At 49.5% G+C, this 11,944-nt stretch overlaps 3 protein-coding genes across 3 annotated transcripts; all 3 read right to left on the bottom strand.

Moving 5' to 3' along the window:
* Positions 1 to 270: 270 nt before the first annotated feature.
* J7337_005633 (uncharacterized protein) lies at positions 271 to 903 on the bottom strand (the record flags this gene model as incomplete). The annotated part of the gene is made up of 1 exon (XM_044823308.1): positions 271 to 903. The coding sequence occupies one exon, from the start codon at positions 901 to 903 to the stop codon at positions 271 to 273; it is 633 nt and encodes a 210-aa protein (XP_044681799.1).
* An 8,341-nt stretch (positions 904 to 9,244) lies between these two features.
* Positions 9,245 to 9,802, bottom strand: J7337_005632 (uncharacterized protein; the record flags this gene model as incomplete). The annotated part of the gene is made up of 1 exon (XM_044823307.1): positions 9,245 to 9,802. The coding sequence occupies one exon, from the start codon at positions 9,800 to 9,802 to the stop codon at positions 9,245 to 9,247; it is 558 nt and encodes a 185-aa protein (XP_044681798.1).
* Positions 9,803 to 9,844: 42 nt separating this feature from the next.
* J7337_005631 (uncharacterized protein) lies at positions 9,845 to 11,501 on the bottom strand (the record flags this gene model as incomplete). The annotated part of the gene is made up of 2 exons (XM_044823306.1): positions 9,845 to 10,177; positions 11,115 to 11,501. 2 exons carry the CDS (start codon positions 11,499 to 11,501, stop codon positions 9,845 to 9,847), a joined length of 720 nt encoding a protein of 239 aa, XP_044681797.1.
* Between the last annotated feature and the right edge of the window lie 443 nt (positions 11,502 to 11,944).

The following is an 11,944-nucleotide window of genomic DNA, read 5'->3' as shown; positions in this document are numbered from 1 at the left end:
TTACTGCCAACTGGTATTTTTTAAACCGTAATGCATTCTGAATATCTTTAACTATGTGTTGGTTCACTACAAATATCCTGAATAGTCTCCCTGTCGATGGTGGCAGAACCGCTCACTGAGTCGCCTATTACACTGATCCTGAAATCGTCAAAGATATGCCCAATGTCGGATCTACTGCCACATTCTTCATGGACGCCGAGTATAGCGATCGGCCCGCCGCTGATAGTACTCTCGTAGTTGAGCAAAGTGAGTCAGGCAAGGGGTTTCTCGTCACCTAGAGGTAATATGGAGGGTGGTCAAGAAGATGTCGTATTTCTCGAGATCATTCTCGCTGGGTTTCCATGTAGAGTATTCATCACGCCAAACAACAGCTCGTATGGACGTATTGAGCAGTCTGGACGCACGGTCATCACGCATCTCTTGTTCTTTGGCAGCACTGGCTAGTAAGGCGACAGTGTGATGCTCGGCACTAATGAAGAAGGTAGAGGCCTTGTTTGGACGATCAGGTCGGTCATCAGGGTCGATTGGGCCTAAGTTCCTGAAGGCCAGGTCCGCGTAACCGTAACGACTATCCATAAGATAGTCTGCGTATGGTTTGGTGAACTGCGTGACATCAGCGAGGATATCTGGCCAAGAACGATCAAATGATTCCTCATGGATGAACCGTGCCTCAAAAGATCCCTGGCTATTCTTTCTGAATTGGCTAGCGACGGCAGAAGCGATGTTCTGCATGACAGGAGGATACAGTTTGAGATTGCGTTTAAACTCCAAGTTGTCAATGACAAAGACCTCGGACCGGTCAATGTGAATGTGAAGATGGCGAACTTTCTCAGCCGCGAGGTGAATGTGGTTGACAGGGTTTGACATATCAATATCCTCTGAGAACATCGGATCCCTTGACATAGTTCGCGAGCCCCGAGATGTCGATAGCATTGAGCATACGGAGAGGTGCGAGAGAGTTCATGTTATCTGCATTGATGCTGTTGAGAGTGATCGCATCAACAATGTAATCAAGGGGGACGATTAAATCCATGAAGATCACAGGTCTACCATCATTGCGGATGCCAAACTTGAAATGAATATGTGGCTGATGAAATTTCCTGACTATGATTTCAAGACGGACAACGAGGCCGGCACAAGGCCCGACGCCAAGTCGTGCAACGGTGCCATCATGAAAGCCCAGGAGTAGCTGGCAACCAGCACTGAGCAGATTATGGAACCAACCGGTGGCTTAATCCTTCATGTTAAAGGTGATTTGATTGTCTCGGTCCTCCTTCAATTGGCCGATGTCAAGTCCATGTGAAGCTGGACCGAGAGGCTTTTCGGCAAATGGGTGCTGCATGATCACAGCAGTTGCAGGCATACGTCTCTTGCAGCTAGTCTGGGGAACGTGAATTGTTTTGTGTGCTTCTTTGACAATATCCACAATCAGATCACCGATATCTTTATCGCTGACCATGTAGCTTTTTTGAGAGCGCAATATCTTGAAACTAGGTCGTCGACACCGTGCTCAACAAGGTCATCTCTCATAAGTGCCATGAGATCGGCGGCTCTGATCACTGGGTCCTGGGGAGGAAAGGGAAGGGGATGGTGATGCATCGGCAACATCGCGAGATGAGGGCGAGCGGTTGACATCGGATGCGGAAGTAGTGTAATATAGAGCGAGGTAGAGGGAAGTAAGTGAACTTGAGTGATGCGCGGCTCAGACTTGTGTTGTGAAGTTCTATGCAAACGCGAGCGATGATGATGCGCGGGTGAAGAGAAGAGGAGAGGAGAGGAAGCAAGAGGGTGGTGATTTCGAACAACGCGGTGCTCAGGCAATGATGAGTAAAAATTGGAGTGTAAACAATAGCAAGAAGGGGAATGAATCACTGCAAGGTGAGGGAATACTAAAGGCTTCAGTGGTTGACACTGTCGGGCAGCTGGCGGCTGTTGACAGTCATGATAAATGAATACGGCCGTCAACCCCTGAGGGCCTCTCCAGGGGAGGGTGCAACTGAAGACCGGCGAGGATCTCTCATACATCACGCCCGAATGTATGCCCTAATTATCGCAGTATAGCATCTCAAGGCATTTTTGGGGTGATGCGTTGCTGTGGTGAAGCTATTCCAACATTGTGTCTCTGCTTCACCCAGTCTCGGTATCTGACGTACTGCATGTAGCCCAGCTGATGAACATGATTGGGGTGACGGCCCACGCTTGGTTTGGGTAGAGTAGCTGCTCAATTTATTCCTCGAGACAAAAAGGGACTCGAAAATGAGAACAAACAATACCGCTGTAAAGTACGCACAGGGCCTTGGTTCGAATTTGACAAAAGGGAAATAAATATATGACCTTGCACTAGGTACATAGATTCAGACGTGTGTGCAAAGACTACTCGGGTGGTAAACTGCGGGAGCATAAGTTTATCATAAAATTATCCTTAGGCTCGTCATATGCTCCGGTCAACGTTGGGATTGTGGTGCTCAACAACGATGGGACGAGGTTTCGTACAGTGTCTCCAATCGCAGAGATGGGATGGGAGATCTCGTTGTGACCCATCAACAGGTTTCGGAAATTGGCGGGTGAATGGTCGACAGACAACCAAAACTTTTTCTTTGTAGGTCTGTTCGAAGCGGTCTCGAGTCGGCGATGCGAAGATGGGCACTGAGGAAGGCGGGTTCCCATCAATCATCACTGCGAGCTGAAGTGGGATGCTGCGTTGACGTTCGCTCCGGAGTTTGAGAACGCAAGCAAGTTCATCAACCGACATGTTGGATGAGCCACTGCCCTGAGAAATTGCCATCATCTGGGCATATTCTGGGCTATCAACAAGAGACTGAAGGTCAGTTTTTGTACGTCAGATCAGTGTACCTGGAACGAACGTCGGTAAGGTATTCCGCGTACGGGTTTGTGAAGACCTGAAGATTTGCGAGGATGTCACTTCAGTTATGGTGTTCGAAGGATTCTCAAGGAAGAAACCAGATCTCCAATGATGACGAGCTCTGTTCCTTGAAAGTTGCACGGACAGCGGTGGTAATTTGTTGTGTGGCAGTAGGGTGCATCTTCTAACGTTGGTTGCGATCAGACTCCGTGTTGTAGATGACAAATACCTCACTCCAGTCGAAGTCAACGCGAATGTGACGAACTTCGGAAAAAGCATCGCGAACATGCATCGCTGGCTCTTCCTAACAAGGCCCCTATCTTGCAGGTTCTCGCCTAGCTCGTCTGATCCTTTGCCATGATATCCAAGTTCAGACAAATCCATGACTTCAAAAGCATGAAGGGTTGACAGAGCAATTTCATCGTCAGCGGAGACATCGGCGACGGAGATTTTGTCGAGGATGGTGGCAAGTGGGATAATCAACCCAGAGATCTTGTCGAGAGATGAGCCGTTGCGAACAAGAAACTCAGTGTGTACATGAGGTGGGTGAATCAGATCATAAATGGAGACCAGGACATGGCCCAACGCCAAGACGAGCGACAGTGCCTCCATGAAAGCCTCCATGGAGTTGGCCACCAATACTTGACAGGTGATGGAAATGGCCAGTGGTCTGACGCTTCATTGCGAAAGAAAGGTTGGGGTCTGTCTTGGTGGACATTGGCTGACCAATATCCTTTCCGATGAGAGCATTGCCGAGCGACCCTCAGCGACGGCCATTGCGGCGTTGTCACGAACCCAAGTGCTCAGGCGCTTGTACCAGACGAGGTTATCTTCTGTCTGGCGTCGGAGCTCTAAGGTCGGCGAGCTAGCAACAGCCAAGCAGAGTGAACAACGTATATATATATATATAATATGCCCCGAAAGTTGCTAAGGTGAAGTCAGAAGGAGGGGAAACCTTTGATTATATGCTAAGAATGCTTCCTCCTTGCATACCTTTGTGTTTGTGGGGGAGTTTGTTGCTGCTTGTCACTCTGCTAGAACGTAGCAAACTGATACTTTTGATGGCCGTCAGGGTACTAGGATCAGATTATCTGTGTGAACACTGGCTAGAAGTAAACAAAGAACTATTATCGTCTTGTGAAGAGTTTAGGTAAAGAAGTCAGCGTTTGCAAAAGTTTTATGAAGAGTTTAGGATGTGGCTGGATGAGTTACCTAAGCCATGTTTGTTATGTTATATAAGTCACACATAATAGAAGCAAAGCTGGCAAGCACTGACAGACACTGGCAAATAAAATATATAAATGAGCTTTGCTAAATAGGTAAGGTAGGTAGGTAATGCTAGAGTGTCGGCCCTGGCATAATCCCCCTGAAAGCTCACCGGGGGGTTCAGATGAGCAGCAAAGCTGACAGCTGCCAACACTGACCTATTGTTATACTAAAGCCCCTTAAAACAACCTATCCAAACAATCAAGGTAGTGAAGACCAAAAGATTGTGGAAGATAAAAATCACAGACTTGGCTTCGCCCTTCGCCATCTTTTCCTCTTCGCAACTTCCAGGTGCCAACGCCACTCACTGGTTGACATTTTCACCAAAATACCCAGCGTTTCCTATTCCCGGATTGACTGATGGCCAAATGAGATTCAAGGCTGTGTTACAGGGTTGCACTCGTGGATTTGCTTGCTCACATTGAAGGCATCAAGGGTTCAGTGTTCCCGCCCTCGATTCGGTCGAGCCATCATCCTCACCCTCGCCCTACTCTCCTCATTATCACCTCTCAACCTATTGTCACTTTTCACCAGAGGTCTCGGCTTACGCTCGTGGCCTCAAGGAGTTTTGCGTCTGCTTCTAGTATGTCTCAAACGAAGGCAAAGTTGGGTCATCCGCTGATGTCTGACGCGTCTATCTAGAAATCCCTCCTCAGCCATGGACGATTACCCTCCCTTGTCGCTGGCGGAAGATATCCCATTAACAAGGCTGTTTCTTGCCTTCTATCCGGGCTCGACAGCCGTCACCGATGGCATGAGAAGGGGGCTAATGCGGGAGATCTACCGAGATTATAATCCCTCGAAGAACAACCTCATCTTACCCCCTTCGAAGCCAGCGTCTCCAGGTATTGACGGAATTGGTGTCAAAGCCAGATTCTGGAATAAGGATTTGAAGCCATCAAAGCATCCTAATGCATATGGAAAGAAAGAAATGTGAGTGTCCCCTTGGGAGTCGAGCACTCTGTCACTCGGACCTCAATATCTAACACTCGGTAGACCATCCAAGGCCCAGGAAAGAAGAGCCCAAAAGAGCGCTGAGGATGAGGCAGCAAAAGCCGAAGCTCGACAAAAGAGAAAGACTGCCTATTCACTGTCAATATAATCAAAGGAACCACCATGCGTTTCCAATGGAAAGACAAGAAGGGGATCATCAGGAGCGTTGATGATGTCACATTCAAGCCTGGCTGTGACCTAGACTGAGCCGAATTTGAGGCTAAGCTGGCCTACGACACGTACTGGGACCCTGAGAGTGAACAATACAGACATCTGGGAACCCCTCCAACACAGACTCCCTCACTGACAAAGTTGCTTGGACTGCTGGTCAGAACAAGCTCGCGGCTCGCTGATGATGCAGTTCGTCGCTCAGCTGCCAAGTTTCCAGAGAAGGTTGTTGCTCGTGTTCTCCCATAGAACAAAGGAGGTCGTCAACCTTTAACGCGTGACCAAATCTGAACCTTTCAGCATCGACGTCTCGCTCCAACCAACCGCGGGCAGGGGCAGTCGCACACTAGCACAATATCTTAATGCTAGCAACGCCCGAAGGTTCGAGAATACCAACCCTTCACGTGTATTCGGATCCTTCTCTGAGTGCGCTCGCAACATTGTTGAGACCAACGAGAAAGAGTGGCTGGCGTTGTGCAGGCTTGGAAGGAGAAACGAAAGGACCCGGACACATACGCGGTCAACATCACCAAGCACAAGGAGGCGTTTCGCAAGCTCATGGAACATGCAGTCTCTCGCATCGACCTCGCTATTGCGACTCCTGCGTCCCTGGTTGAGTCTGCATTAAAGTGTACACTCCTAATCTTCATCCCCTATCAGGGCTATTACAGTGTGCGATGGCGGTCCCCAAGGCAATGGCCCTCAAGGCAACGGTGGTCATGAGCGCCCCCAGTATATCGATCCAGGGCTTACTCAAGAGCATGTCTTGAGCGATATACATGTGCTGCCCCATCGGCCCGCTGGTCAACATGTTACAAAGCACGCACAGATGACATCCCACGAGAAGGTCATGCTCTCTTGTCTTCCAACGGCTCCGAGACACAGCAAACCCGCCTTATCGACTGACTGTGAGCGACTGGCAGTCTTTCCTCCACGCACTTTTTGACGATTGGAACTCCCGCTTTGATCCTCCTGCCGACCTGGAGCTACCTGCCCGACAGGGGAAACAAACTCAGTTGGAGGCGGCCACTCTCAACCAGGATCATCCTCCTTCCATTGCAAGGCAACTATTCGGTGATGTTGAAAGGGGCAATGTGCGAAAAAAAAAGCCGACAAGGTCTCCCTTGGGCTGTCACTGAATTACGAAACTGGTTCAGTCCCGTGGACATGGTCCGACTCGCAAAAGCAGGGCGTCAGCCACCAGTATGTGACTCTGGACCGTGGCAAAACTGAGGTCAACATCCGCCAGGCACTCATCGGGCAATATGGCTATTGGGAGCGCCAGCGTATCAAACAGTACACCAAGATCTCCTTGTGGCATGTTGCCGCCGAGCCATCAAGCGATGGGTCCATGATGGCACTGGGTGTCTGAGTGTCTTGGACTCCGACGAGCACCCCAAACTGCAGAAACTGGTTCTTGCCTGCGACATTGCGCGCTCCGATGCTGCCCGACTGACAGAGGTCTCGCGACTGGCTGATGCTAGTGGGCTCGGTTATGGAAATATGTGGTAGTTCTGAGTGCACCAATCGGTGCGGTTCCATTCTCATCTGGCTGGGCTGTGACAGTGAAGGGTCGATGAGTGCAACGGGCCATGTAGAGGGGGCTAATACTACGAGACGGCATCTGCAATGTCATCCCTTATCTGGAAGTTAGCCTAGGTCAATGAACCCTATACATAACTTGATGAGCTCTCTGGCCGTGTGGTTGTTGTGATACTGGTTGCAGAGTGAAGCTCTGAATGGCTGTACGATCTTTCACTATACTACCTAAGTTACATACTTGGTTTACTTTTTCAGTCACCTTCGAGAGAATGGTCATGGGGTATTTCGAGTAGAGCCAGAAGATGACTCGGTGATGTTATTCGACTCATCGTCCATCAAAATTCAGTGCTTGGTTCCTCTACTGCCAAGATCATACGGGTGCCAATCTAGCGACGACTTCAGAGATCTAAAGAACAGTTTAAGCCAGCCAGGCATAACCTGGTAAGACGGCCACTTGCTCTTGAGTCTTTTCTCGAGTAAGTGAACGGAATAGGTCAGATTGGTGATCTGTTCGGCCACGCGCCTTGACTGCGGAACACACTTTGCGCTGGCATCGAAGTGTGTATTCTTCAATTTGACTCTCTCTCTATCACCGGCATAATCACAGACAATGCGCCACCAACTGCTTTCACCTCATCATCTTCCTCTTCTATCCTCTATGACATACGACCAATTAAGGTACTCTCGAATCCACTCTCAAGTGAATAAATCGGCTATATTTATTCGACTACACGCATTGGCAGCTGAAAACACTCTGCGCTAGCATCATAGTGTTTACGCTTCAGTTTTACCCCTATATCACTGGTACAGCCGCGAGTCACAGATCACACAGCCAACTGCCTTCCCACGATCACTTCCCTCTCGGTCACCACCAAGGACAAAGACTCTTCTCCGATTTCGCTACCTTCGAAAAGAAAGAGAGAAAACTCTTCCCCAACTTGGCTGCATTCCGATATCGCAAAGAACTACCTGCATGTGCGCTGCCAGCTGCCAGCTGCGAGCACCTGGCAACTCTCAGCAACGCCCTGCCACGAAAAAGCCCTTGGCTTCAAAAGAGCTTCGCCCCGAGTGCCCACAATAGCAAGACAATAGGTAGGAAGCAGAAAACACCCTGGGGAAGTGAAAACTACCTTAGGTGCTTAAATCCTTGCCCTAATTCCATCTCACCAGAACCTTAAAAGAAAAAAGAAAACCCGGCGCATTGGGCTATTCCTGACATTGCGTGCCTTCTCTTCACGAGTCTCTGGACTTTCTCAGAGCCTTTCTTTATTCTCAAGCCTCGCATCTCTATTGAATCCCTTTCCTGCCTTTCTTGCTAGCATGCCGCCCTCAAGCATTCTATCTATGCCCAGCCACCCACTTTCACCTTAGATCAAGTCGGAGAGTGGTGGCTCTGAAGCAGATATTTCTCACCTGGATGAGGTCGAGGTACCAGCTTAGGTAGGGAGTTATACTTCGTGATCATCCGGGCATTGAAGTTATCGGTGAACGTCGGAAGGCACCAGAGTTCCAGTCCAAGGCTGGTCAGTCAGTTGAACCTGAACCCACTCCAACTTCCGCAAAGGTTGCTTGGATTGCGAGCCAGAACAAGCTGGTAGGTAGACGATGCTGCTCGCCGAGCATCCAAGGCCTATCCTGGCAAGGCGGTTGCCCGAGTCCTACCATGGAAGCGAGAGTTCGCAAATCTCCAACGCGTAACCGACGCAGAACCTGCCGTGACTCACACCGAGGGTCACTCTCTCGCCTCCAATGTCGACATGGCGGCAATGGCTCACCATCTCGACGCCTTCCGAGCTCGTCAATTTGAGAACAGCCACCCGTTATGTGTCTTTGCAACTCTCTCAGAGCACGCTCGTGGCATCGCGCAAGCTGACAAGCAAACTTGGTCAGAGGCTATCGCAGCCGGGAACGAGTAGAGGAAAGACTCTCCTAAGACTCTCCTAAGACTCTCCTAAGACTATTCTAAGACTATCCTAAGATTATCCTAAGATTATAAGATTATGGCCCTTTAGAATACCTTATGATGAATTTTGTTCTAACTAGGATGATGTCCGTTACATTTGACATGACGCTGGGCTTGATGCAGGAAATATATCGAAACGAGCATCCTTTGGGTGTGAGCCCCGTCTATTTTCCTGCGGAACCTCGATCTCCTTCGATAAACCAACCGGATTGGAGTGCCAGCCAGCGTTTGGAGTGAGTGAAGACTTGGGCATACCCAAAACATCATCTATGCAATATGCATCACGACGCCCCAAAAGATATGTACGCATGTGTATATATTAATTAGCATAGGTACCAGCTGATTATCTGTAATCCCGTGTACCTGTTCACCTTTACCGTTTTTAGAAAACTCATACACATCACAACATTGCTTCCGTCCCTTTATCAGCTGATGCCATCATCAGCTCCCTAGCTGCCTGCTTCCTCATTAGACACAAGATCGACCTGTTCATCAGTCCCAAGATCCTGAACGTCTTGGTCCTTCCTGACCTTACGAAGCGCCTGCAGAGCATTGCGATAGGCCTTTCGCACTGCGTCCTGGTGTTTGTTGGACTTAGCAAAAGCTTCCTCACGAGAGGCGCTGTTCTTCTTAGATCGCCTCGAATCGGAGAAGTTGACCCGCGGAGGGTTGAGAACATCTCGTTGAATGCCATCTTCAGCAGTGATCGGTTCGGATGCGGATGCGGAGATTGCGTCTTCCTCCGTGCGAGGACAGTTGCGAGTCGCATGGGGTGCTCCATCGCACCGAACACACTTCGGCTTGAATTTGCAGTCGGTGGCAAGATGGCCAGTCTTACAGCAGTTCTGGCACATCAAGCACCAACGGCAGCAGCCCCTGAGACTGATAACTGCATTTCGTTCCTCGAGGAAAGCAACGGGGTTTTTCAAGGGCCACTCAAGGGGATTCTTCTTGCCCGGATTAATAATGAACTGGCCAAGACGAGCACGAGTCGTAGCGACATTCATGCGAGGGGCCTCGTTGATGAAACCCTTCTTTAGAGTGCGCACTTAGTCGAGGATGACGAAGTCCGCTTCATGGCTGGGTGAGTCGTCAACAGTTCGGACTTCAGCCAGATCCTGAGGAACTTCGGCCTTGGTCAATTGTCGCAGCAAGATATCATATAGGTGTTTCTGCCCTTTGTATGGAGTCGGGATGAGAACAGACGCGCGCTTGGAGAAGTCACGAGCGTCGACAAGAGCTGCATCTCGATGGAGCTGGACGACGAGCTGCATTGCGAAGTTGGCGTTGGCGGGGTTTGCGAAACTGTTCCCGGTCTTCATCTCTTCAGCGTTGTCGGGTCGAATCATCAACGTTGTCGAGAGACAGCCCCATGAAGACACCTGAGAAGCATGTGTCATCGTCCAGAGTGGCATTCAACTATGTATTTCAGCGAGTTGAGCCGAAGGGATCGAGTTTCATTTGCACCTCTGCCTGAAGATGGACAATCCAATTCGTAGAATCTGGGCTTGTCCCTTTCATAGAGATCGTTAAGAATGATTGTGATTTGTGCTCTTCTGTTGTTGCTCGCGAAACCAGGGTTTTCTTTTTCTTTTTCTTTTTTTTTTTTTTTTTGCCTCTTCAGCCCACTCGATCACGCAGAGGTTCTCGAGTTCTCTGAGGATCACGGCCTTGTGGGCATGACTGGCTTTGACAAGGACAGTACTGTACGTCAGAAACTCCTCGTCAGAATCAACGCCGTTGAAACTGCTTATGTTATCTTCGAAATTTTGGTTCGCAAAGTTCCAGCTTTACGGCATCCTTTGGTGCGCGAGACCTTTGGACGAAAGGATGGTGATGTGGTAGAAGCTTGTGATCTTTTATCAGCATTGAACTGGCGTGCAACTTGGAGGCCCCTTTCAGTTCAAACAGAGTCATCATCCACACCATCGTTGACAGTCCCCAGGATAGATTACTGGAGCTCGCATCGGCCAAAAAGTTCAATGTTGGCTGCCATACACCAGGAGAGGTCGAGATCCGTTTCTTAAACTTGGTTCTTATGGACTGCACCTAAGGTCTCCATGTTCCTGTGAGTTTCGGCTTCGAGAACTCCAGAGGAAAGGATCAATTTCTAGTTTTTGACATCATATTTAGAGTAGGTGCAACTTCAGTGCCATCACGCACCCATTTCTTGATGGCTTGGCCGCTGTAGGGGATATGAAGCTTGTGGTTAGACTCGACAATTGAGATGTGCTCAGAGTTCAATCACGGCGTGGCGCGCCTCGAGAAACTCCCCGAGATGACGGATGGGGTGGACGAGGGAAACTTTGCTGCCCGGACCGATGAAAAAAGAGCCGACTGTGCGCGAGAGGCTGGCACATTGATTCGCTGGGCGTTCTTGAGGCACCCGTGTTTGACAGTTCGAGTGAGATCGATAAAGACGTAGTCAGCCTCGTGATTGAGAGAGTCATCAATGGTACGAACGTTGATGAGTGACTTGGGCAGTTCAGCAGATGCGACCTGATCCAACAAGAATTGGTCATCATGCATCTGCGAACGATAAGCTGCGATGGTAGGAACTGAGGCCCTTCGCGACTCGTCTCGCACGTGGACAGGCTTGAACGGTCGATAAAACTGGATGATCAGCTGGATGGTCAAGTTTGCGTAGCCATCATTATAGAACGGGGTGCCGTGGGGTGCCTCCGAGCAGTTGTCAGGTCGAATCATGATGGTGGACGACGTTGTATGGAAGCTTGCAAATTCCTTTGCCAACCCAGTCAGCGACGATTCGGGTGGCCAGAGTATGGTTGCGGTTCACCACTCGTTGCCATAGAATATGTTCTGTGCGTGGACGTAGGCACTAAAGTTTTGGCGCAGTTGGAAAGTGATTTTCCCAGCGCTCTCCATTCGATGGAAGAGGCTGGTTTCTCTTTGATGAAAGAAGTCTGCTTTGAAATCATCTTGATCAACAATGAGACCAATGGGCCCAAATTGTTGGGTGTCGCCGATGAAGATGCTTAAGGCAGAGAAGCGGACGCCAAAATAAATTTAGTGAAGACTCCCCTAAACTTAGACTAAATTACCTAAGTCTTTTCATCACTTAGGATAAAGGGTGCAAGTTTTCTTGCCTTCCCCTGAAAGGCCAGCGTGCGAACTTCGGGCTGGCCTCA

Source organism: Fusarium musae, chromosome 4 (genome assembly GCF_019915245.1).
Source record: "Fusarium musae strain F31 chromosome 4, whole genome shotgun sequence".
NCBI classification, from domain to species: Eukaryota; Fungi; Ascomycota; class Sordariomycetes; order Hypocreales; family Nectriaceae; genus Fusarium; species Fusarium musae.
Note: the sequence above shows the minus strand (reverse complement) of the source record. Positions and strands in the feature narration are given on the sequence as shown.